General features: G+C 32.9%; 1 protein-coding gene across 4 annotated transcripts; it reads left to right on the top strand.

Annotated features, from left to right (window-relative positions):
* Nucleotides 1-226: 226 nt before the first annotated feature.
* LOC115879986 (zinc finger protein 480-like) lies at nt 227-27724 on the top strand. 4 transcript variants are annotated; one of them, XM_030897062.1, is made up of 16 exons: nt 227-317; nt 439-498; nt 738-848; nt 1304-1396; nt 4179-4370; nt 6309-6509; nt 12580-12780; nt 17419-17613; nt 24703-24900; nt 26455-26547; nt 26615-26725; nt 26791-26868; nt 26931-27041; nt 27105-27194; nt 27257-27372; nt 27450-27499. In XM_030897062.1, the coding sequence occupies exons 2-15, from the start codon at nt 464-466 to the stop codon at nt 27315-27317; spliced, it is 1770 nt and encodes a 589-aa protein (XP_030752922.1). In that variant the 5' UTR covers nt 227-317; nt 439-463; the 3' UTR covers nt 27318-27372; nt 27450-27499. The 4 variants fall into 4 exon arrangements, with proteins under 4 accessions (XP_030752922.1, XP_030752923.1, XP_030752921.1 ...); XM_030897061.1 differs by having other exon boundaries at nt 228-317; nt 26791-26883; nt 27257-27368; nt 27456-27724; XM_030897060.1 differs by having other exon boundaries at nt 228-317; nt 26791-26883.
* The last annotated feature ends 139 nt before the right edge of the window (nt 27725-27863 follow it).

Here is a 27863-nt window from a genome sequence, read left to right on the forward strand (position 1 = left end):
TTCCACCTCTTCATTATTTTATATATTTTTTTGGTACTCTGAAGTTAATTGTCAAAGCTATCATGAGGGTGCAGCCCAGAGAAATAGAAGGGAACCAAACCAAACCACTTCCATATCTCTGGTGTGGCTGCAGCCTTGCTGCACCTCAAACTTCTTCTATGGATGTTCTATGGCTGGTTGTCTGTCAAAGTCAAACATCATATGATAATGCAATGCAGATGCAGATATTTTGTTGTTTTTGTGTTGTATAAATTGTTTGGGTGAAGATTTTGCGTTTTTTAAATACTAATTTTGTTTCTATATTACTTATTACTTAGGTATATATAACATATAAATGACAACAGGTGTATATAAAATATAAATGGCAATATGTTTCGACAAAACGAATTATTTTTACGTTTATTTTATAGATGAACTGAACTCTATTTTTTCTTTCAGCTACTGATCTTTTTTATTAGAAACAATGAATAATATAGATGAAGAAATAGATTTGAAGTCGTAAGTATTAAATCCTTGTATTATGTGGAAACTTTGTGTCATGCCTCGAGGTGTTTTCAGACGACGATGAGCCAATGTTAAAGTTTAAAAATTTCTCATATTTTACAAATAATTATTAGTTGATATTTCGGTAACATTTGGGCTCTATGGTGGAACTCTAAATTTCTTGTTGTTTTATTGTAAAATAAATACAAGCTGATATTTGCAAAAAGTATATACTGAGAAATTTAATGTTACAGCCCAACAGATGCTGCCTTTAATAACGAATCAATAGATCTGGAACATGTTAAACAAGAAATAAATATTTCCGAAGAAAATATAAATGGATCATCAGATAATAAGTTTGAACTGTAAGTATATTTTTCTATCTGTTTGTGTTTTTATTAATTACTAACTGTATGTAATGGGAGGAGAGTGTTTGGTTTAATAAAATGTCTATTAGAAATATTGTTTACTATTAGTTAGTGAAAAACTTCATCCTCTTCAATTTTTTTATACAAACAACATTAAACAAATATTAGTAATATTATCTTACATATCAGAGACAAATAAGAAGATACATTTTTTTTATTATGTAGTTATACCTATAGTTAAAACTGGCAGAATCCACTGTGATAACTATTTTGATATAATGTGTATACCTTTGTGGTGGGTTCATTTCTTGAAAAGATTTCTGGGTTTCTTGCCACTAGAAACTACAAATTTAAAACCTACAAAATTCAAGTTATTTTTTGTAAACAGCACTGTGTTGATCCAACGGAGACCAATTTGTCAGTGGTATATTACTAATAAAACAAATTTGCAGTGATTTGCAGGCTGTTAAACTTACCAACATGGAAGGCAATAAACATGAAATATATATTGAAACCGGTGTAGCAGCTGATGATAAGTTAGAGATGTAAGTATAATTTCCGTGTCTTTTATATCATTATTTTCACATAAAAGTGAACTCGAATTAATCAATTCCCAGATCTCTTTTAAAACTGAATTTATGCAATAAATAAAATTGCTAAGAAGGGATTATGCCAACAACCCTGACAACGTGACGACGAAGAGAAAAGGTTTCAGTATGGTTGAATGGTTAACTTCCAAGTGATCAGTAGCTTTTAAATATTTTTAACATGTTATAATGTAGAACTAGCTAACTTGCTGATTGTTGCAGCAGTCAGTATAATTAAAATGAATATTAGTACGAGATTAACAAAATAAATTATTTAACTAGAAACGAATTATAGGGAGATTTTGCATTTTTCAGTTTTGCCATAAAATGTTTGGTTTTGTATCAAAGAAATACGGGACATTTTTGACAAAAATAAAAAAAATCTTCTACTGCATAAGCATTTTAAGCCATTTTTAACGTAATTGCGTACCGAGACTAGAAACGTATAGAAATTTTAAATGATGTAGTGATGGGTTGTTATTTAACTATCTGTTATTTTATAACAATTATTTAGAAATAACATAACGCAACCGTTACTACTTCTAAAAAATAACAGATATAAAATAACGACACGTAGAGATCGGCCGCTCGTGAAACGAAAAACGAAGTCGGCGCTCTTCACCGCCACGAAATTCTATGCTGCTCGAAGCAGTTCCAAAAAACAACTAGTATGGATGGAAAATATGTTATTTCGTCAACCATCGATACAGGCGGCGCGGCGAGACAACGGACAACAGAGTGGGGAATGCGCTATGGTGAACGTAGCTGCTTCGGTCGATGTCGTCGACGGTCGTATTGGGCTTACAACAGCTTAAAAATAATAGGATATAAAAGAAGCAGGTTTTTTGAAACAGTTGCGGGCATAACGCCTGGCGGTCGAGATAACAGGAGTGGGAAAGAAACGCTGCTGCATCGGTCGATTGTCGATGGAGGCTCGCAACGGGTTGGAGAAACAGTCATTTTAGATACGTTGTTTTTCAACCTGTTACGAGCATAACAGGGCGGTGGTCGAGATAATCGGAGTGGGAAAGGAACGCTGCTGCATCGGTCGATTGTCGATGGAGGTTCGAAACAGGTTGGAGAATAACGCATCAGTTGTTTTAAATAGGTACATTGTTTTTCAACCTGTTACGAGCATAACGGGCGGATGTCGAGCTATTATGGCGCTGTATGTTTCAGTACGTTATTAAGTTTCAATATTTAGGTATTTATTTATTCTGAAAAATTTTCAGAATAATATTTTAAGATTTTTTAAAAATGTATACAGGGTGTTTTGAAAAATCTGGTCATTGATTAATCACGATCCTGCTTAAAGCCCTTGACGTAAAAAGCGGATTTTTGGAAAACGGGTTGACTTTAGGGTGTAGAGGTTCGATAAGAAGGGATTTTTCGAAACTCGAATTCTAAGGGGGTGAAACCACCCTCAAATATTAGAATATTTTTTTTATTTAAAAACCAGTGAGTTTTTCGGAAAAACTCTTAAACACGTATATTTTATTTCGTTGTTGTACATATTTTAAGATTTTTTAAAAATATATACAGGGTGTTTCATAAAATATGACCATTGAGTAATCACGATTCTGCTTAAACTGCTTGACGTTTAAAGCTGATTTTTGGCAAACGGATTGACTGTGGAGTTGAGGTTCGATAAGGAGGGGTTTCTCGAATCTCAAATTCCAAGAGGGTGAAAACGCCCCTCAAATATTACAATATTTGTTATTTAAAAAACGGTTAGTCTTTCGGGAAAACGCTTGGACACGCATAATTTATTTTGTTTTTTTACATATTTTGAAATTTTTTAAGGGTGTTCCAAAAAGTTGAGTAATTGATTAACCACGATTCTGCTTAAACTGCTCGACGTTTAAAGCTTATTTTTGGCAAATGTGAGAAAATTTTATCCAGTTTGTATGTTAATAGAAATGCTTTATCATCACCATTACAAATTATTAATTCGACGCGAACGAAGTCGAGGGTACACGCTAGTTTAAGTGTAAAATTAATTCGAACTCTAGTGTGTAGTTGGTTTACTTATGAAGAATATACTACACATTTTCTTATATTGTTATTTTTTGACCGCAAATAGTAAAATTATATCTAAGAGCTTCTCGCCCGTCGAGTGAGATGCACCCTGTACACTGCTACGCAATTCCAAGACCTACGCGGATCGAAGGGCAAGGCGTAGGTAGATCGGAATGTATACGTATAGACGAGTGGCGGAATTTTGGCTTTTTTATATCGCAATTTGTAAACAGCGCTTATTTGTAAACAACCACCGTTTTTAGAGAGGTATTTTAGATAACAATCGATATTTAGAAATGTTTTTACACCCTGGAAATACTACCACCGAGCATGTCATTGTTGCAACTTGCAACTGCGTTAATACGCCTGGCGGTGACCGCCTCATACTCTTTCAGATATTTAGCAATAAAATAAAGAAACCTGTTATTTTTAAGCTGTTTTTTATAAATAACTATAACAGTTTCAACTGTTATCTAAAAATAACAGTTTTGCCCATCACTAAAACGATGTACTTAAACAGCCGTTAAACGGTAGCCTTTAAAAAAGCACATCAAAATATATTTTTCATAGCCAACTTATAAAATTGATTTGTTTAGACATTGGCCCTATTTGATCTCAGATCAAATTGAAATTAAACTACTATAAAAAAATTGTTTAATTAACTTACTACTATCTGTGCTACTACTATAGGGGGACTGATTTTTTTAAAAAATTATTTTAGGTTAAAGCAAACGCAGAAATATATCCGTAAATGTCCCATTTGTGGCATCCTAACACGAAATATATCGCGACATAAGAAAATTCACTTGGCACCGGAAGAACGACAGTTGTTTGCATGTACAGACTGTGGCAAGAAGTATACAACAAAACAAATTTTACAACATCACCTTGAGACCAATCATTTTAATCCCAGGTAAATTTATTTTGTGTAATACATTGATTATACAGGGTCTGGCAATAGAACTTGAGCATCTGTAGCTTCTAGAATAAAAAACTTGGGAATTTTAAGTGCAGACCTATAGTATGTACTAGAAACTAGGATGTATCTCAGGATCGGGATGATTTTTTTAAAAAGGATATCCTCTATATTATTGCATTTTTGGCTTCCTTCCAGATCACTTTACATAGTCCTAAGATATGAGTAAATATATTTCGATAGTTTCAGAGATATTAATAAATAAATAAAATATATATGTTACAGTGAAAGTCGGAAATACAGTGATTGTTAACATTCACTAGGAAATGCTAACAATTACGCATTGGACCAGTGAATGTGGTATTTTAAAGAGATTTGTCGACTTTTCCTAGTAATTTCTAACATTCACTAGTGAAAGTAACATTTACTAAAGTTTGCCATTAAAAGTTATTCTGTTGTACAGGGCGAGTGTGGTAAGGAAGAATGTTGTTGGAAGTTAGAACAAATAAACTTTTAAGAATATTGGATCACCTGAATATTCAAGCTGATCCACATATCTCAAAATTACAATTTACTTGTTTAGTATATTTATTAAAAATTATAGAAAATAACGACATAACCTTCTAAAAATATTAAAAGAGAAAACATAGTAAACATTTTGAAATGTACAAAACAATAAAAAAAACATTTATAAACATAAGATTACTTGATTACTTATTGGTATAATAAAGTATGCCCGAATTTTCTTCAACGGGAGTTATTCGTTTTTTCAAACCCGCTACTTTAAGCATATCAACACGTTTAATAAATTTATAGTCACTAGGTTCCTTAATATATTTTTCTCTTGCATACTTAACTTTTGTTATGATTTCATTATACTGCAAAAAAATAAAAAACAGGCATTATTACATTCTTGCGAGTGCTTATATAGTTTGGCTTAATTTTTCACAGAAAATTTCTTCCATAGGAAAAATACCGCACAGGACTTTTTACAACGATAACAAAACCCACAAAAAAAACAATGCAAATTTATGCGGGACGTCTGGTTGGTCAACGTTGCCAACGTTTAGCCCAATTTAATGTTATCCTTATATTGCCTATTATTAAACTTATCCTTATTTATCCTATATATTTTACAACATGTGGCAAGCGCGCTAACTGAATCTTTCAAATTCACTGCTCTTGTCCAGGAAATGTTAACATTCACTAGTAAAAGTTGGTGTCAAAAATTGCTGTTGAACTTTTACTGGCGTAGTCTTAGCAAATCAGTGAATGTGAGCTTTACTACAGTAAACTGATTTCTAACTTTTACTGTAACATATATATATATTTTTCAGCCTTTCATAAAATAAATATTAAAAATACAAGGACTGTCCTGAAATCTTCGTCCTGAATATATTAGATTTTTACTTTGGTGGTCTGTACTTACTTTCCTATAAATATGGTAATCGTAAATCATAAAGGTTGTTCAAAATTCTACGCCAAACTTTATAAAATATTATATAAATAATGTTTCTTTGTTTTTTTAAATGAAACATCCTATAGCCAACTTATAAAATTGATTTGTTTAGACATTGCTCCTATATGAAGGGTCAGGGGAAAAAAGCAGGTAAGTCAATTTTGTTGTTGTATTTAAATATTCGGTTCAGAGCGAGTGTAAGCATCTTTGGAAACCGCTAAACTGGGAAAAAAGGAGCCTAGTCAGAAAATATATAGCGTCAAAGTTGTACTATAAAGGAAAAAAGCTGAAAAGTCCAGCAAACTGGCAAGTAAGCAAAATGAGGAAAGAACAAGCGTGCTTTTCTCGTTAAGAGAGAATTTGACTTTTCTCCTGTCCCTTCATACAATCTCTGATCAAATTAAAATTTAAGTACTATAAAAAACGGTTTATCTTACTACTATAACGGGCTTGATTTAAAAAAAAGATGATTTTAGGCCAAAGAATGCGCAGAGAGATATGCATAAATGCTCCATTTGTGGCTACCAAACACGAAATATGTCATATTTTGGACGACACCAGAAAACTCACTTGGCACGAGAAAAACGACAGATTTTTGCTTGTGTGCACTGTGAGAAAAAATATACGTCAAACAGAAACTTAAGACGTCACGTTGAGGATTATCATCTTGATTCCAGGTAAATTTATTATTAGCATAAGAATTACTTTTAGAGTTTGAATAATAAAATTAAGTAGCTTCAGGAGCATATCAAAAAACTTCGATCGACCGCGACTGTGACCTAAAATTGCCGACTTAAATTCCGGTTTATCAGTGCCGTTTAATTTTATTCAAAACGTGTAAAAAATGATGTAGGGTAGACTCAATAATTTGTTGTTTGATTTTACGTTGTCGAGAAATCTTGGTAGTTACTAAAATTGTTATAAAAGTATTTCCCATATAAATTTACATATAAAATGACAGCGATCTTCATTTCATATAGCCATCGCTGACGCCGTTTTTTCTCGATCATGCGGTATATAATTCTAATAAAAATAGATAAGTTATAATATTTATTTATTAACACAAACATCCGATACACTACTGAAGCAGGTAAGTCAAATTGACGTATCTAAATTCTTTGACATCTAATCTTCGACAAGTAGTAAATAAAAGCAAAAATGCAAGAGGAAATATATAATTAGTTAATTATAAGTGAATTTGATAAATGATCGGTTTACTGTGATTATATAATATACACGTGTGTATATTATACTAGAAATAGAGAAATAGATTTTACTAGAAAAGCTTACTGAAAAGCGATTCCATTATTTCCCTTGATTTTTGACCGCGACCTACCGCACGCTGCACAACCAACTATTTTACAGTCTTTTCCGACAAATCGCAATAGTGCCACTGTTAATTTAAGTTCTGTCACAATTTCCTTCTAGATTTACTACCTCTGAACAACCACGTGTTGTAGAATAAAGAATAAATAACATAAAATAAGCTCAGTAAGGACTGACAAGTCCATAAAATTTCAAAGCAAATGTGTCAAATGAATCGTCAAACAGAACTGTCAAGGATCAGTAGGGCCCAACCTCTGTCTACCATGCATGAATACATGGATCTCATTATACTCCTTCCTTAATCTTTTTATTCAAAACTTTTAGATCACATATCGTCAGTGAAACGTGATAACCTGCTAACTCTATTTTTAACGTAATAAGTTTTTTTTACACCATTAGAAAGAGAAAAAAATACTCTATAAGCAGGGAAAGAAAATACATTTTTTCCCATTAAAGAAAATTCGTTATTTTAAATCAATAATATCTGCTAACTCCCAGTGATCTGAAATAGCCACCAAAATGCTGCTATCTCCGTAATTTCCGTTACGATCACGCTAAAAACGACCTAAAGCCAAGAATAAAAAGAAAAAAATATATATATAATATGGCCAGTCCGACCCTGCGTCGATCCGTTCTGTAAATACGGGGTATCTGTAAAGGGTAAGGGGAAAAACGAAATTTATAAAACCTAATCAGTTCTATTTTTTTCAACACTTTTCCACGTAAATGATACATAATTTTTATAAAAATTAAAAAAATGAGGAGAAAAGTAATAAAAATTTAATAAAATCACGCACTGTTTTCCAAGCTCGGTAAATACCGTTGTTTAAAATTAGGATAAGCATGGAAGGATTCTACAATATCTAATAAGAATTATGTAAGTAATTTTTAAATTATTTTCATATTCATTAAGTTCAGAATGCTGCTACTTCCGTTCTTTAAAAATGCATTAAAAATTTATTCGTTTATGGACTTGTATGTTTTGCTTCTAGACCGACGATATTTTAAGTATATGATTATGAATATCATATTTTTTAAATTTAATTGATTGTTTCTAAATCTGTTTGGGTAATATTCAATTTGTAACAATATTTTACGGTCGTTACCGGCATAGTGGTCTGCCGCGTCCGGTTTGACAGAACCAACGTAGGCCATCGCCGAAGACGACCCTGAGCGCCGTCGTAACGGTCAAGAAGTGGGGAATTCGCGCCGACGACGCCGACGCGACGCACAGTGCTTCGTCCCATGGACAAAAATCGAAAAAAATGTTAAAATTTACTATTATCTGAATATGTAATTTTATACTTATAGCAATGTTAAACCATCCTGTATATTATTTTTCATAAACACCGTTTTTTTGTTAGCAAATATTTTCACTAAAAATAAATTTTGCGATCATTATCTTATATCAATGAAAAGAATAACATTCATAGTAGTTCTGTATATGGAGTTAACCGTAAACGAGTTAGTACGTACTTAATTGAAAGCCACTATGGATATTGTTAAACAAGGTATGTACTTTAAATTTATTTCTAAACAAGTTCGTTATTGTTTAGTTTTTATTTATTTTCTAAAATGATTCTTAAATGGGTATAAAAATTTTACATTTTCAAACTTCAAAAAGGCATTTAAAAAAAACATATCAAAACATATCGTATTTATTGAATATTTTTGTTGTCATATTCATACACTTTTAATTTTTGTATAGTTCACCTGCGTCTGCTTGCGACGAACTTTATTTTATAATACTTTTCAGATGGAGTAAAATTGATAAGCAATGCCGATCTGGTTAATACCGTATGATCGAGAAAAAACGGCGTCAACGATGGCTATGAAATGAAGATCGCTGTCATTTTATATGTAAATTTATATGGGAAATGTCATCGATCGTCATTTCCCAGCCAACTGGACGCCATTTTTTTTCGATCATACGGTACTTGGCTTGATCATAAGGACAAGAACTCAAAATTATTTGTATTTCAAAAAATGTGTTCTTTATTAGATATTGATGAACATTCCAATCAAATGAGACCATTTGTGCCTGAAAAAGCCCACTATTTTGGAGCGAAACGTCGCATAAAAAAGTTTCCATCTTTCAATTTATTATAAAACCTCATACCCAAGAAAACGAAAAAATAATATATTGATATGGTCTATTAAAGAGGTAACTATTAACATCCGAACCCCTCATACCAACAAAAAGAACAGTAACAACGCGAAAAAGTAACATATTTGAAAATGATGTACAGAAATATCTTATATGTGCGGATATTTCATCTACCTGTGATTTGGATACTATAAATTTGGAAGATTCTGTCAGCAGTGATTCTTCTGAATCAGAGTAGTTACGATCTATGCATTTTGTTGTCCTAATGTAAATTTATAGTATCTTGTTTTTTTTTTAATTAAATATAGCATTAATGTTTCTTTTTCATTAAAGAAAAACATTTTTATCTTATATTGGCTTATATTGTAGGAATCATGTTCTAATGTTATTCCAATTCTTTTTTATCACAGGGATTTATTTAATACTTACACCGTTTTCATACTATAAATTATTATTTCCTTAGATGGAACACAGCTCCCACATTTTTATTATTTATAAGATTTTTTTTTTCATAAACGTGGGACTAAGAACATCATCATTTACTACAATGAGAGTACTCATCATTTGTATCAAATAAACCTAGTTTGAATAAATTGCCTACAATAAAAGAGAAGTTTTGCATTTTTGTCCTCTAGAGCCATATGTTCGAAGCACTGTGCGACGTGCCAAAAGGTGCATAGCGACAAGAGAAGTGAACGAAGCGGCGTCTGTTTTTAACTTTGAAAGCTCTCTGCAATGTATAACCCGTTCTTATTTCTTAATAGATAAGTGAATTAATTACATTCATGAATTTTAATTTCACTTCCTATCATAAATTCCATTTTCAAAATTTCAAACAATAAAGGTTGCTATCTCCAGAAGTATATTTTTATTTCTTATTTCTCCAAGACGAATATCTGCTATCTCCCTATGTGTCTGAAAAAAATTACGTAACACGAAATATTGAGTTTTATTGTTCCTCGACAAATAAAATTCTTATCTCTTTATCATATTAACGCATGAAAATACTTCCGACATGTCTACATATTTTTTTGTACCGTTTTTGTGCTCTCCTGTAAAATTAGGAATAATGAGTTAGCAGTTTATCACATTTCACCGACGATAGGTACTTCTTGTATAATTACCTTAACCTTGTTATACAGGGTGCTATAAATTCGAGGTACGAGCAATGGTATCTCGGAAACCGTAATAGATACGAAGATAGTTAAATTGGGGCAAAGTTGCGCCTTGTGCTGTTCACCAAGATGCCATTAAAAAAGTTTTAAACATTTCAAGTATAGCTGAGTTTTTTGGAAAAAACGGATTTTTTTGAAAACTAATTTTATTTTTTCCTGCCGTTACTTTATAGAAAATCAAAAAACTAATTGCACATTCTCATAGCCACTTTATTATGGCTATCTGATAGTATTTTTATATTTTCAAATTAGCTGACAAGTTGTGAGATACAGAGGCCAACTTAATTTTTTTAAATACGGACCTGCATTTTTTATTTCATATTTTGAAAGAACTCAGTCTCCTGAGTACAATGATATGCCACACTTTATACTTTTTTTTGTTTTTGGTACCTTAACAGCAACAAAACTATTTAATTATTATTTAAAAAAATTTCAAGTCCGACTCTGTTTTTTTAAATTATTTAATCTGATTATATTCACCGCAACAATATTGATCAGTGCTAATTAACATTGAATAAAGAAAATTGAGTAAATTGAAAGATTCAAATAAATAATATCCAGATCAGCAATTTAAAGATATTATTTTTAACTTTTCTTATTGTGAATTTGAAATTCTCAGTGTACGATCTAATAATTTGCATGACGATCTAATACTTGATCACTTGACGATCTAATAATTTGCATAATATTAATCCTAGTTATTATGAAAAAATTAACTTCTACAAACTAGTTTCTAATGCTTTACATAGTCTACATGCTCGAAAGGGTTACCACCCTCCTTATTGCACAAATTTATTTTTCGTTCATTTTAATTCATAGCTTTTGAATAGATCTTATACTTTCGAATGCATTTTGTACTCTTTATTGTAACTGCCGAGATGTGTTGATTTCACTTTTTTGTAAAATTTGGACCTGTCGAATTACTTGACGTCATCAGATGGTCTAGGTACCTCGCTGACCATTATACTGCTCTACCATTTCCAATCCATCTTCCGGGGAAATGATTTGATTGTTTATATTACATTTTATTTATATTATTTTATTCCATTTGATTTTCCGTATTCAACCCACGTCACTGTTAAGTTTGAAAGCATATCAATATTGTAACTATGAATATATTAAAAATTAAAAAAAAACAGAGCCGGACTTGAAATTAGTTTAAATAAATTGTGTCCAAATTTCCAAAGTTCCAAAAAAATATTAAGTGTGGCATATCATTGTACTCAGGAAAGCGAGTTCTTTCAAAATCTGAAATAAAAAATGCAGGTCCGTATTTAAAAAAATTAAGTTGGCCTCTGTATCTCACAAATTATCAGCTGATTTGAAAATCTAAAAATACTATCAGATAGCCCTAATAAAGTGGCTATAAGAATGTGCAATTAGTTTTTTGATTTTCTAAAAAGTATAAACAGGAAAAAATAAAATTGATTTTCAAAAATATCCGTTTTTTTTTTCAAAAAACTCAGCAATCCTTGAAATTTTTAAAACTTTTTTGGTGGCATCTTGGTGAACATCCCAAAGCGCAACTTTGCCCCCAATTTAACCATGTTTGTATCTATTACGGTTACCGAGTTACCAATGCTCGTACCTCGAATTTGTAGGACCCTGTATACAATACGACCAAGTGTTCTGAAAAAGTTTTCATATCAGTACTTTGAATGTGGTAGACAATGATTCAGTATTGAATCTAAAAAAATTTCAGACTTCCATTGTCTATTTATTTTTGCTTACACAACGTTTTGGTCAGAAGTATCACTGACCGTTATCAAGTGTGAACTAATCTAAATCCTAAAACTACTGAGCTTATATACTTAGTAGAACCGAGCATTCACCCGTGAATTAGTTGGGTGCAGTCAAGCACGAGGTTGTTCACTAAGAATACCTGCATTGGCATTGGTTTGGTTTTATGAGTGGTTGCCATATTGTTGAAATTTCCATACTTGGATTGCTAAATATTTTATTATTGTTATATTCATATCTGTATTCATATCTAACAATCATGGTTTATAATAAAGACACCAATCCATAGTTAAATTATTTTACCAGTACTACAGTACTAATAAGTATTTCGTAGTAATAAGTATTTCATCTCATGTAGATGGATAATGTCACAAGACAAATGTTTATATATGATTTTAGGTCAGAGGATGCGCAGAAAAATATCCGTAAATGTTCCATTTGTGGCTACCAAACACGAAATATTACACACTTTGGACGACACCAGATGATTCACTTGGCACCAGAAGAACGACAGTTGTTTGCTTGTGCATTCTGTGCAAAGAAATATAGAAATAAACATAACTTAAAACATCACATTGAGAAGAAGCATAATGTTTCCAGGTAAATTTATTACCAGCATTAGAATTACTCTTAAATCATATATCGTCAGTGAAACGTGTTAACCTGCTATTGTAAACGCCACGAATGTTTGGGAGTGATTCATCGCTTGATGAAGTTAGAATCGACACGCGCGCTATCATTTTTACATTAAAAACGTAAATTTTTACCGCAGGCGTAGGTTTTTAAAGGCCCGGTCTAATCATCTGCCTGCGCTCCTCCTACTTATTCTAAAATGTTAGCGTGATTGACAAAGACGATACTATATCGCGTTTTTTTGATTGATTCGTTTTTGTGCCATCAGTCCATTGGTGTGCTTGCAGTGCGACCAATGGAGCATTCCATTTAATATTTATAACCAAATATATGTTTTGACAAGACTTTGACAGTTAAAACAACAAATTAACAGATTATATATTATTATATGACTTGAAACACCACGGCACTGGAATTAGAGAATTTAGAATTTAGAATGAGTGGGAGGGGGGTTAATCACTTCGACCTTACAGATCCATTGTGTCCCCCTTTTTTGAATCATAACTCATCATACAGTCCCAGGGCTTTGACAAAAGCCAGTATCTGGGACGGTTTTATAGAGGGTAGTTCTCCATCTCCAATACCAGTCGTACCAAAATTCATGGCACGAATGGTTGTCGTCTCGGCGCACTCAGTGATGAGGTGTACTGGTGTTTCACCATCTTCCCCACAGAATCTGCATTCGCCGTTTCTTCTTAGTTTCAATCTACTGAGGTGTTCATTGAGAAGACAGTGTCCTGTTAAAAACCCCGTGACAATCCGAAGATTGTTCTTACTCAGACCCAGGAAGATCTGTGATTTTTCTTGATCATAAGCCCTCAGAAACTTCTTCGAGTGTCTTAGACCATTGCAAGATTTCCATTCCAGGTTGCGGATGGAATCTTCAAGCTGCGAGTTCCGCCTTGAGTTGGTTACCCACTTGGAAAGCAGAGCGGTTCTGGTCAGTTAGTGAAGTATTCCCTTTCCTAGCTAGATTATTTGCTTTTTTCATTGCCTTCTATCCCTTGGTGAGCAGGCGCAGTGTAGGAGGACTTTGTTTTTGCCCCCGCCTACTTTATTCAGCTTCTCTCTATGCATTCTTTTGACCAATTTCAGATTGATTGATACTGAGTTGATCACTTTAACGCTGCTTGACTATCAGATAAGATGGCTATTTCTTGTTTCCGATAGTTCCTATCTAAGATGAAGTTGTACGCATCTCTCGATAGCGTAGATTTCTGCCTGTAGGATACTAGGGTAAGTGCCCATTGGTTCGGGTAATTAGCTCTCGGCCCAAACACTCCGATCCCTGTTCCCCGTGACGGTTTGGAAGCAGTATACCAAGGATTATGGTATGAAGTGCTTTTAACTGCTGGGCAAGCGTTTTACCGCTCTTCAATCCTTCTTATTGCTCAATACTACATTGACATGTTTGTCAAAGTTGTACGTTCTTGGCATATCGTCCACTGGGAGTTGCAGGAGTGGTATTTCCTTTTTGAGGGTGTTCCAAGCCCCTGATCTGACAATTCTCCCAGTACTAATTCCGTTAGTGACCATTCTAATCATTGTCGCATTGGCATATCTACCAATGATGAATGGCACTGGAATTAAGTTTTATGTGACCTTGAACAGATTAGTTCACATGGTAGCTACCGATGAATCACTCCCAAACATTCGTGTCATTTACTATAACTCATTTTTTACGTTAATTAATAACAATGTATATGTTACAGTTAAAGTCCGATATCAGGTTAATATCGACATCACCCGGTTAATCTCGAGAATAACACAAAACAAAACCAAACCCAAACATTAACCGGACATCGGACTTTAACCGTAACATATATATAAATGTCAAAAGTTGACATGTCACAGTGGTGGTTCGTCAAGGTAGGCAAGGTAGGCGGCACCTGCCCTAAAATTTTGGCAGAATTTAAGCGGTTTAATTTACATTACATTATTTACTATTAATGTTGCCAATACATAAAAAACTGTTAATACATGGAAGTGTTGTAATAATCAATATTATTTTTTAATATTTGTGGTCTTGTATATTAAAATATTCACTACCGCTGGTGTACACTGACTGTGCCGTTGCGTTAGAAAACAAAATAATTTTGACCGTTGGAGTACTGCAAACGCCTTGGTTCGGCGATTTCTACATCGCCTACTATCAGAGTCGATACACGACGTACGGCAGTCTTCTGTCTCTGTCCAACTCATCGTGCGGTAGCGACGCGACGTAAGTTGGAGTTGTATCGTATTAAGGCGGGGCTTAGGCGAAATCTCCGGTCGCCTTCGCATGAAGTCGTGGAGGCTCGGTAGGCTTAGAAGTTAAGGGGATATTCCCGATATTTCATAAGGGGATATATCACATTTCGTTAAGGGGATATTTCAAATGATTCATTATACATAGCATTTAAAACTTTTATATGAAAATTCAAAAACCGTTTAAAACAAATTGGAAACCTTATTCAAAATGATATAACCGGTTGTATTTCAGAACACGCCACAGAAATAAAAGAATCCGAAATAAAAGAGCGCGTTATTTTATTCGGTGTAAGAAGACGATACAACAGATATTACAGAAAAGTCTCAGTGTGCTAATTCAATTCGATATGTTAATAAATGTTATTTTATGAAATACCGTATGATCGAGAAAAAAACGGCGTCCAGTTGGCTGGGAAATGACGATCGATGACATTTCCCATATAAATTTACATATAAAATGACAGCGACCTTCATTTCATAGCCATCGCTGACGCTGTTTTTATTCGATCATACGGTACTAGACAACATTGTTATACATTTAGAAATAAGGTTTGCAGACAGGTACTCGTATGTTTCAATTATTTTAATTTTTTATTCTAATAATTCCGGAATTTAAAAAATCCTATAAAAAATGTCCAACACATTATCTGATTTAACAAACTTGTTATATCGATACATTTCCAACGCATTTAATATTGATTTAACAAACAAAAAATGTTATTGACCAACATAAATTAATGAATAAATTGCAGCTATTAATAATAGATATGATAATTTCGATTAGAAAATAATTTAAGGAGAATAATCTTGGAAATATATTTCCAGTGGCTTTCAAATTGTTTGTTTTGATTGTTAATACACCATTTACAAGTACTTGGGTTGAGAGACATTTTTCATGTTTGAAATGCGTTAAAATTTATAGTAGAGATTGCCTTACACTTGCCTTACTTTCAATCTAATAAGATCTTTTCACAGCTCTTCAACAATCTGATGATTTTACTGATGTAATACTAAATAACTTTTCTTTATCAAGAGACCGACTCATCAATTTAATATTTAAAACATAATTATTCTTTTTCTCAATACTACCAATTTTTTAAGTTTGCGTAAATAAATAAAAATAAAATAAAAGTCTATGATGTACTCCATAGTAATAGATAAAAAAAAACATAACGTAATGACATAATGCATTACGTTAAATGCTGTAATTTTTGCTTTAGTTTTGTCCTAAATATTCTTGAGCTATGTTTTTAACCCAGAGATAACATATATTTACGAACTGGGTTAGGGTATTATGTAAATTTAAGAGGGGGGGAGGGGCAAATAGACGCAATTAAAATTTTGTCGCCTATCCAGTCACACGGGTCACGAGCGGCCACTGACATATCATATGTTAACTTTTGACAAATGTAATGTTGAAGTGTAACTTTGAAATTGTAACATGCGGTTCATAACGACAATTTGACTCGAATTCCAAGTGTGTGGTACCAAATTATTCGTAAAAAATGCTTTTCTAGGTATGCTAATGAGCCACCCTTGTTCCATTTGAAAAAAAATTGAGATATGATTAAAAATTAATTTATTAGAGCAAAACAAATTGAGGGAAATACAGAAAAAGGTCTATAAATGGACCTAATGTGACTATTGACCGCGGCTGTCGATTGAATCGGCTGTCGCTTGAACTTTGCCGCGGCCAATGGATACGCACCATATGAGAACACGAGAAAATTCATTTGGCACCAGAAGAACGACAGATGTTTGCTTGTGTGTAGTCTTACAAGAAATATATGTATGTCAAAGCCGAGTTTAGAAGATCACATCAAGCATCGTTATATTGATTCCATGTTAATGTAAAAAATATTGAATTCAGAGGTGATGACGACATCCGTCTAGCGTCAGAAATTCTGTCATTAGGTCACTTGAGACAGACAGACACATCCGGTCCAGACACCGGAATTCTTGGAATTCGGTGTCTGGACCGGATGTGACTGTCTGGCACAAGTGCCCTAATACCTACTTTGAACTCTTAGTTGAGATCATAAGAGATCTCAAAAAGTCACAGTGGACCGGCGGACAGCCACCTCACAAATCTAATTTAATAATAATAATAATAAATGACTTTATTCATGGAAAATAACAAAAAAATATATCATAGTCCTTCTTCAGGCAAAGTCTAGCCTATGGCTACTTAACTTAACCTGTTCCGAGAAAAAAATACAGTTATAGTTAAAGTTAATAATTAGTGTGAATAATATATTAAATAGAAATAATTAAAGCAAAAAAAAAGAGACTTATCATCCATCTAAGTTTAATCTCGAGTTACAAGACTGTAATATTTAAATTTTACTTTATTAGATTGAAGAAAGTGCACAAAAAGATCTATAGATGTTCCATATGCAGCTACCAAACTTTACGTAAGTTCCATTTTAAAGTTCACAAGAACATTCACTTGCCACCGGAAGAACGACCGATGTTTCCCTGTGCGCAGTGTGACAAGAAATATACGTCAAATACGAATTTACAAGATCACGTTAAGCGTGGGCATTCCAGGTAAATTAATAGTTAATATAAGACATATTGATTATGATGATTCCAATATCATATTTGATTTTATTGTATGCGAAACAATGGCCTATAATGAAATTCAAGACACGAATGAAAATAAATTCATTGAAAAATACAAATAGTAACAAACCCGATGGATTCAATGTTACCTGTATTTAAATCACTTGCAAACTTTGAATAAGAAGACTAAGGAAGGAGCATATCAAAAATCTTAGTTCCACCGCGATGGGACTCAAATATGGCCGACTTAAATTCCGGTTTATCAGTGCCGTTCTAATTTTATTTAAAAAGTGTAAAACTATGATATAGGATAGACGTGGGGTAGACTCAATAATTTGTTGTTTTATTTTACGTTGTGAATAAATATTGGTAGTTATTAAAATTGTTATAAAAACATATTATTATAATAAAAATAGATAAGTTATAATAATTATTTATTTACAAACACAAATATCCGATACGCTACTGAACTGAAGCAGGTAAGTCTAATTGAGGACCTAAAAAAAGTAGCAAATATAAGCAAAAATGCAAGAAAAATATATAATTATTTAATTTAAGTGAATTTCATAAATGATCGGTTTACTACACTTATGTATATTATATAGTCACTTACTAGCGAAAAGTTGTTCCATTATTTCACTCGATTGATGCCGAGATCTACCGCACGCTACACAACCAACTATTTTAGAGTCTTTTTCGATAAATCGCGACAATGTCACTGTTAATTTATGTTCTCCCACAATTTCCATCTAGATTTACTACCTTTATACAACTATCAGTAGTAGAATAAATAATAAATAACATAAAATAAGCTCAGTAAAGACTGACAAATCCACAAAATTTCAAATCAAATTCAAATGTGTCAAATGAATCGTCAAACAGAACTGTCAAGGATCCTCACCCTAGAGTCCTTTTTCCGCCCACCATGCATGAATACATGGATAGCAATATGCTCCTTCCTTAGCCTTTTTATTCAAAGGTTGCAAACCTAGTAGAACCATGTCAGACCGTGTACAAATCCTTATCTAAAATGGTCTCAAATACTAATATTTTTTTTATTCTTTCTGCAGATCTGAGAAATAAAGGGGATCCTCGATACAATTATATCAGACACCATACAGGGTGGCGTACCTCATTCGCCTCGGTTGATTATACGAAAACGGAAAGATGTAGAAACAAAATATTTTATGGGTATTTTATGTACAGGGTGTGTCAGAACTAAGATCCATACCAAAGTTATATTTTTTCTTATGGAACACCCGGTATTTTATTTCATTTTTGGATTCTTGGACACAAAATAAGGCATTTATTATAACGGTTAAATATGTTTAAATGCTTTAGTTTTTGAGATATTTAAAGATAAGTCGAAGCAGATTTAAATACTCTTTCAAAAAATATTAGGGTTTGTGCATAATTACATTGTGCTATACCTATCTGGCCCAGGTTTTGAATAAAATGCGATTTTTCACTAAAATGGTAATCAAGATGGCTAGTGTCGCCATGGCAATTTGCTAGTGACAGTAACTATTTTCAAAATCGACATTAGTTTATGGACTTTATTTAAATTTACAACAGTTTACTTTTATTTAATTTACCTACAATAGTTTAATAAGTCATTATTTATTATTTTATCAAGAAAAATAAAGAAGTAGTTCTTTTTGATTTATATTACGATGACTTGTAGATATATTTTCTATAAAAGAACCAATTAAGGCAAATTCATTTTCTTCACTTCCAACGACAGGTTTCTGCCCAATAGGTTTTTCATATACCACACTATCAGCTCTGCAAATAGGAAAGGTAATTTTTCAAAGGAACGCTTGTTAAGAAAATTGTTATTTGGATATCTTTGAGCATAAACCCTTTAGGACAACAAGCAATTGTTCTCACAAAATAAAATTACTAGTAACATATCCATTCCTTCCGCCAGCAGATACTGGTTTATTTTTCTTGATAAAATAATAAATACTTACTTATTAACATTATTGTAGGTAAATTAAATAATAATAACTTGTTATAAATTTAAATAAAGTCCATAAACTAATGTCGATTTTGAAAATAGCTACTAAGTGTCACTAGAAAATTGCCATGGCGACACCAGCCATCTTGATTACAGTTTTATTGAAAAATCGCTTTTTATTCAAAATCTGAGCCAGATAGGTATAGGAAACCTTAATATAGTTTGAAAGAGTATTTAAATCTGCTTCGACTTATTTAAAAAAATACATAGTGTTGCATTTGAAATAACAAAGTTTTAATGTAAAATAAATATTTAAAATAGACCATCAATTTTTGATACCCCTGTATACATTTAAGGAAGCAATCAATTTGTTTAGTAAAGTTTATTTCTCTGGCTTGAAAGTCAGCACAAGAATTAATTCTGAAAAGTAATGTACAGGGTGGGTCAAATTCGACGCTTTTAAATGGAAACACCCTTTCCTATAGGAGATAGACAAAAACTAATATCGGTGTCTGGAGCTCAATTTTTGTCAAAAACATGATGGTGAAAACCGCATATCGATATTTATTACCGTTTCGGAGTTACGGGGTGTTTTTCAAAAATATGCATTTTTAACAAATCGCTGTAACTTTTTTGCTATGGAAAATTTTGTGTTTTTATGAAAACATTTCCAAAGCACCTTTTTACGTAGAATTTAATGGTTTAAGTATAATTTTTTTTAAATTAATAATTTAAGAATTATCAACTGAAAATTTGATTTTTTATATGGGATACCCTGTATATTTGTAATTTATTGAATAATAATAATATATATCATTTGTAGTCATGTTTGGCACACTGGGTTAGGTTAGTATTAATTATTGTTATTATGTATTAGTAGTTTGTTAATTATTATATAGGTACATCCAGCCCTACACACAGATAATTTATTTATCTCTGTAGGAGTTACAATGTATTATTATTATTTTGTAATTTTTGTTTCTGGAAATAAATTATTATTATTAATAGCTCCAGTATATAGCGTTTAACGCCTTGGGAGTAGCAAGGTACAGCTTGCTATACTAGAGCCGTTCGGTATACAAGGAAGGTAATGTGGCTAGCACTACGCTTCAACCGCCTATTATTACCTCAGGATTGTGAATCCCAAGTACTCATTTAAGGCTGAGTCGACCTAGGTACCCTAACTATTTTCATTTTAATAAAAATAGTTGGCTGATGAAATGCCGGGTGTAGGAATCGAACCCACACCTTGAGATTGGTAGACGAGAGCCTGTACCTCTACGCCACCGGGCACCCAATTTATTGAAAAGAATTTAAAATTACCTTTCCAAAAATATAACACACTTGATATTTTGCTCGATTCCTCTTCGAGATATAGAGTATATAAAAATTCGCCGGCTTTAAATAAGTAGGCTTTGAACGGCACCGGCTGTAATGCAAAAAAATTCTAGCTGTGAGCATCAATTAAAACGAAAATAATATTTGCTATGAGAGATGCAAAATTTTATAACAATTTAAAATATATTTCACCAACATCAACACATTTAAACTATATCTAATAACAATAAAAATAAATAGCAAACCAAGGCATGAGATTTTGCTACAGGTGTTCGACATATCGACCGTCTTCTGTTATGGACAGACGGGGCAGTTTTTGAACATTTCTCGCGAAATTCATTAAATCAGTGGGGTGAAAGATACCCTCTCATAACTGCTAAGTATTTTTAATTCTTGTCTAGATTATACGGAAGAATAAGGAACCTTTATTCTTCCGCAAATATATCCATAGGATTAGATCCATGGGCACTAAGTCAGGCGGCCTCGGCGGCCAACGGCTGGGGTCTTGATTAGCTGTCCAATTATTCTTGAAATTGGCTGCAAAAATTTGCTGATAACTTCAGCGTTCAGAGGCGTTGTCTTGCGGGAAAAATATGTTTTCAAGTTCCATTAAGGGCTTATTATCAATAAGGGGTCCAAAGCCTACTAATTAAAAGTGGCGAACTTTTAAAAATTCTGTATTTCGAAGGGGATTATGAACTCTTAAATTATTAATTTTAATTATTAATTAAAATTATACTTAAACCATTAAATTGTACGTAAAAAGGTGCTTTGGAAATGTTTTCATAGAAATACACAATTTTCCATAGCAAAAAAGTTACAGCGATTTGTTAAAAATGCACATTTTTGAAAAACACCACGTAACTGCGAAATGGTAACAGATATTGATGTGCGGTTTTTACTATCATGTTTTTGATAAAAATTGAGCTACAGACACCGATATTATTTTTCGTCTATCTCCTATAGAAAAGGGTGTTTCCATTTAAAAGCGTCGAATTTGACCCACCCTGTACAAGGTGTTGACAAACTTTTTTATTATAGCATGCATTTTTAAATATCTCAAAAACTAAAGCTTTTAAACATATTAAACTCTTATAATAAATGCCTTATTTTATGTCCAAGAATTCAAAAATGTAATAAAATACCGGGTGTGTGTGTTCCATAAGAAAAAATATAACTTTGGTATGGATCTTAGTTCTGACACACCCTGTACATTTCAAAATAACTTTAAATTATGCACATTGCCTTCCCACATATACCCATAAAATATTTTGTTTCTACATCTTTCCGTTTTCGTATAATCAACCGAGGCGAATGAGGTGCGCCACCCTGTATATGATCGAAAAAAAAACACGTGACAGTCTGAAAAGATCGCGGCCTTTTTAAAACAGTTATTCTCTGTTTTCAATATCTTTGAATGGCAATCTCAAAACTCAGTATTTATATGCGAGAGTTGTATGCCACCGCGGTCGTATAAAGGAGGGAACGCACTAGGCGGTCGCGGTCGCGTCCCATCTCAGACCGAACTAGTCGCGATCGCGCTCGGTGAAGATCTTTTCCTTGTTTTATAAAACATGCATTTGCACTTGGTGTTCGGAGGCTAGTCTCGCTCGCAACGCGCTCTTCTCCGATCTTTTTGAAAGAATCTCGGGAGACCGCGATGCGATCGAGACGTGGTCGGGAACGCCAAATGCACGTTTTTCTTTGATCGCGTACCATGCTATCGTCTATATTTAGCAACATTCGTGCCTACATTAACCTGTACGATCCAGAGGCTGTTTTTATTTTTTCATTTTATTCGTTTTGCGTGCATGGTGATTTCGCACATGGTGGAATATGGAAGACGAAAAACTTTAGTTAGTTGAAAAATACGTGGAACTTTAGGTTCCTGTTGATAAGAACTATGCCAATCAAATCAAAGAAAAGATAATCTTCTTCAAGCAGAAGAGCCAAAAAAAAGACCTCTTCCATAGAACTTATTTTATATAAACAAAAGTGACCGCGAGCAGAACTGTTGCAACTACGAAATGCGATTAATTTTTGTTTAGATCGAGACCAGCTCAGCTTAGCTCGGCCAAGACCGCGACCGCCTAGTGCGTTCTCTCCTTAAGTGGGCAACGCTGTGCCGGTCAAGCCTAATCACTATCATGACTAAAAGTTTACTTGCTATGAACTATAGGGAATATTATGGTTCTTGAATGATTTTTTTGTGGATTCCCGGTCACTCCGGTATAAGAGAAAATGAGACAGCAGATAAATACGCTTTTGAGTAGTAGTGAGAAAAATCGATTAATTTCAATAATCGAGTACTCGAGTTTCAAGCGATTTCAATAATCGAGCGAAATTTCACTCGTATTTAAAAGTACGGTTTTTCGCCCGTTGCTCGTTGTACTTGCAACTCGTAACGCCAAGCAGTAAGTTGCGTGCGCAGAGCACATATTCTTTCGGCGATGAAGCATCGTCGATGTAGGTCGTAAAATTTTGTCACTCAGATACGCAACAGATAACGTCGTATAAATTTACTACCTGCAATGTACATATATGTAGAAAATTCGCTCGGCATTGTATCGAGTATGTCACATTAAAATCGGATTTCAATTTATTTCATTCTAGGATCGCTTGCTTTCGTCGCTCCTAATTCGTCACTTGCATCGCTTGTTCATAATCGAGCGATGTCGGTTATTTTAATAATCGAGTATTCGAGCGAATTTTCGCTCGAGTTATCCCATCACTACTTTGAGGCTACACTTCTTTCTACCTCCTCGGGTAAAATGACCCTTAATGACTGCGATCTCTACTATAAAAATAAAAACGAACCACCACCCATCTGTAATCTATGTAATGTTAAACTATGTATAGATCATACCAAATAAACTTTTAGTCACGTGATTAACCTTGATCGTCACAGCGTTGCCCGCTTGTACATATTTGCTTTTAATCAAAATATTTTAGGAAACAAAAATAAATTAATTATAAATACACAAACGGGTTATTATTTATACCGTGCTGGCAACTGTTACTTTTGGGTCGGCATTTACATGTGTGGAAGTAAATCGCATAGGGATCTTATTAAGTCGGAGTGAGCGACAAAACTGCGACAAATCTGCTATATCCCCTTCCTCGTCTCTTAGCGATGTGCAGTTTCTCGGTTTATTTCATACGTTTGGCAACATGTTTACTGTCCTCTCTTTGTTCACTACATTATAAACGCCATTGTACTCTTCTAACATACGGAAATCTCGACCCAAGACTAACCTTTGCCAGCCCTTAGTATCAACAAAATTCACCTCCTTAACAGCACTTAGGGGACATAAAGGGCCATTCCTACCGTCTGCTAGTAAAAATTTTTAAGCTTAAAATAACACAATTCATAAACCAAAATCTCGTAATACAAAACTAAAGAAAACGAATGATAATGTCAGGAAATAAATAAATAAATGTGGCAATTTGACTTTTATTATAGCAGAGCTACCATCTGGATCCTCTGCAGAAAATTTAAATTCCAGTTAGTCAGCCCGGCGCCGAACATGTCCATGGTTGGCAACAATGAATTTAAAAATCGTGCCCTCGATTACGTAACTAAAAGTTTAATTTGTATCGCTTATATTTTAGCAGTCTATTTAAGAACACTAAAAACGCACTGTATATCTATGAAATATTTTAATATGAGTGCCCTCCTTGGGCGTTAGCGTAAAAGATTAGAGAAAAAATCTCTAACAGAAATCATGTGGAAATTTGCCGGAACACACTGTAATATCAAGCCATTCTTTTATTAGATTGAAGGAATCGCAGAAAAAGGTCAGATGTTCCACATGCGACTACCAAACACGACGTATAGCAAACCTTAGACGCCACGAGGCAATACATTTGGCGCCAAAAGAACGACAGCTGCTGTGTTGTACGCACTGTGACAGGAAATATAGAACAAAAGGTTTCTTAAAACGTCACCTTGAGAGTAATCATATTGGTTCCAGGTAAATATATTGTTAGCAAAGTTGTTATAAGAATTATACCTAAATCATATATGTGTATACTTCTTCTTTAATTACCCTAATCCTGTTATACATATACCAGATAGCCATGTCATTAAAAAATTTCATATTAGAGTTTATTTAATTGACATTTCCATTCCGATTTTTCTGGTATTTCTCATTTAGGGATTTTAGCAATTTATTTATTTAAAAATAATAGAAACCCACTGTAACTCTATGAAATGTTTTTAACATATGCGCTCTACTTGCTGGAATATTTTGTGAAAAAGATTAGAGAAAAAATCTATCAGAAACCATGATATGGGGCTTTTTCGGAACAGACTGTATTATTAAACGGTTGTTTTATTAGAATGAGGGAATCGCAGAAAAGAGTCTATAGACTGCTACATGCTACATATGACTATGTAACTACCTAAGACGTAACTTACACCTTAATTGACATAAGCAAGTTCACTTGGTACCGGAAAAACGACTACAAGTGTTTGTAAACAAAATGTGACATCAAATTTGACAATGATAAAATCACATTTTTGTCATTGTCCAAAACCATAATAATTTTAAGGGTGTATTCTGTTGCTTACCTTGGTTATGGTTTTATGTTCCGTTTCTATCGGTTTCCTGAAAGTTTTCTTATTGCGGAACACGGTTCCTGAAAAATTCGGTTATAGCTGTTACCAAACTAAACAGCGCGAGAAGGCTGGTTTTTCTGGTTTTGTTTGTCAATTAATGTCATTTATGTGACAGAAATCGAGCAAATATTGGAAGTTCGAGTGAAATTCTCATTTAATTACTAAAATTAGTAATAATATTTTGTATTTACATCCAAAAGCAATGGAGGTAGGCAGTAAAGATAAATAAATTTCATTAACTAAATAGAATGACTTTTTAGAACCATTTAAACTTATCATGCAGCCATTGTTTCTTAAAGTCAGGAACATTTAAAGAAAACATGAAAGACAAGACAACAAGCAATCGTGGATGTTTTGTAGGCTATAGAAATATAAATATTGCTTAGATTTGTTTATTTATTATTGATCTGTTTTAATATTGTACCTGCAAATCTTCACTTGATCTGTCTAACGAGTTTAATAGTTTATTAATAAAGTAGTTTTCAATATTAAACTCCATTGAAAAGAAGAAGCAAACGTAAAAGCAGAGAATAGGTACATTAAAAATGCATAAAAGATAAATTTTATAATAGAGGTATTGTAATTTAGAAAACGTCAACATTTGACGTTTCCAGTATTTTACCAAACCGTTCCGCATCAAACAAAAAAAAATTCAGGAACCGCTCTTTACCGTAGTTTACCGGTCTGGTTCGCTTGGTTTTGCAACGGAATACAGCCTAAATGTGTAAGCGAATGCCTGCCAGGGCCTTGATGCTAATTTTTAAACTCTAAATTTAAGGTCACCGTTTTAGAATTTCAAACTATTCAAAATAATGGCAATTATCAACAAAAGTTCTTTGAAATACTGCCATTGGAACAGAAATGTTCAGACACATATTTCGCCATTTTAATTTTTTGTTGTTTCCAGAGACGCTGATTGTATACCTCCCATTGAAGAAGCGATATTAGATTCTTTAAAAATAGAAATTAATGATCACGCTCCACTTTCGGATGAGTTTAAGTACGTTTTTTGTTTAAATGTCTTTTTAGTAATACAGTGTTAATATAATGTAATTTATAAATTCTAGAAATGCTGAATGTCCGGCTGTGACTAATGAAGTAAAATCAGACGATTTTATAAAAACAGAACCTGATGATGTCGGTCTGAGTCTGAATAAAGACATGTACGATGACTTTAAGTATGTTTTTCCTGAAATGTATTTTTACTAATGGATTTGGTAAAATTGTAATTTATTAATTCCAGAAATTCTGAATGTTTATCTGAAACCAATGAAGTAAAATCAGAACCTGATGATGTCGCTCCGGTTCTGAACATAGCCATGTACGATGACTTGAAGTATGTCTTTCTTAAATGTATTTTTAATTTATTTTAAATGTTTCCAGAAATACTGAAAATTTATTTGTTACTCAGAAAGTGAAGTTAGAAGATATTATAAAAATGGAACCTGATGATGTCGCTCCAGTTCTGAACCAAGACATGTACGATGACTTGAAGTATGTTTTTCTTGAAATGCATTTTTACTAATGTATTGGTAATAATGTATTTATTAATTCTAGAATTGCTGAATGTTCGGCGACTAATGAAGTAAAATCAGAACCTGGTTATGTCGCTCCGAGTCTGAATAAAAACATGCACGATGACTTTAAGTATGTTTTTCTTGAAATATTTTTACTAATAGATTGGTAATAATGTAATTTTATAATTCCAGAAACTCTGAATGTTTATCTGAGACCAATGAAGTAAAATTAGAAGATTTTATAAAAACATAACCTGATTATGTCGAACCTATATTAGTCTGAATAAAAACATACACGATGACTTTAAGTATGTTTTTCTTGAAATGTGTTTTTACTAATGTATACAATATTATGTTTCAAATATTTTTATCTTATTGTTTCCAGAAATAGTGAAAATGTATCTGTAACTCAGAGGGTGAAGTTAGAAGATTTTATAAAAATGGAACCTGACGATGGCGCTCCGTTTCTGGATGAAGACGCAAACGGATGAAGAAAATGTTCAATATCATAATCTTAAAAAAATTAACTAATTTGTTTAATTTTCATATATTTATGTTGTTACGTTGTTTTTTACACAATTGCAAAATTTTAAAGCCTTTTTTATATATTTTAGAAATTATACTGATAATGGGAATAAATGTCTCGAAAATTTGACAAATTGAAAAGTAATTTATTAACCTGTGTGGTGATTATTGACTGCATCCTCACTAGAATTAGTAGTTTTTTTTCTTAATTTAGTCAGTCACGACTATACCGCTGTTTTTTATTTGTATATATGTGAGGCGTCAAGTTGCAAAA

This window comes from Sitophilus oryzae, unplaced genomic scaffold, assembly GCF_002938485.1.
Source record: "Sitophilus oryzae breed Bouriz unplaced genomic scaffold, Soryzae_2.0 scaffold_1604_pilon_pilon, whole genome shotgun sequence".
NCBI lineage: Eukaryota > Metazoa > Arthropoda > Insecta > Coleoptera > Curculionidae > Sitophilus > Sitophilus oryzae.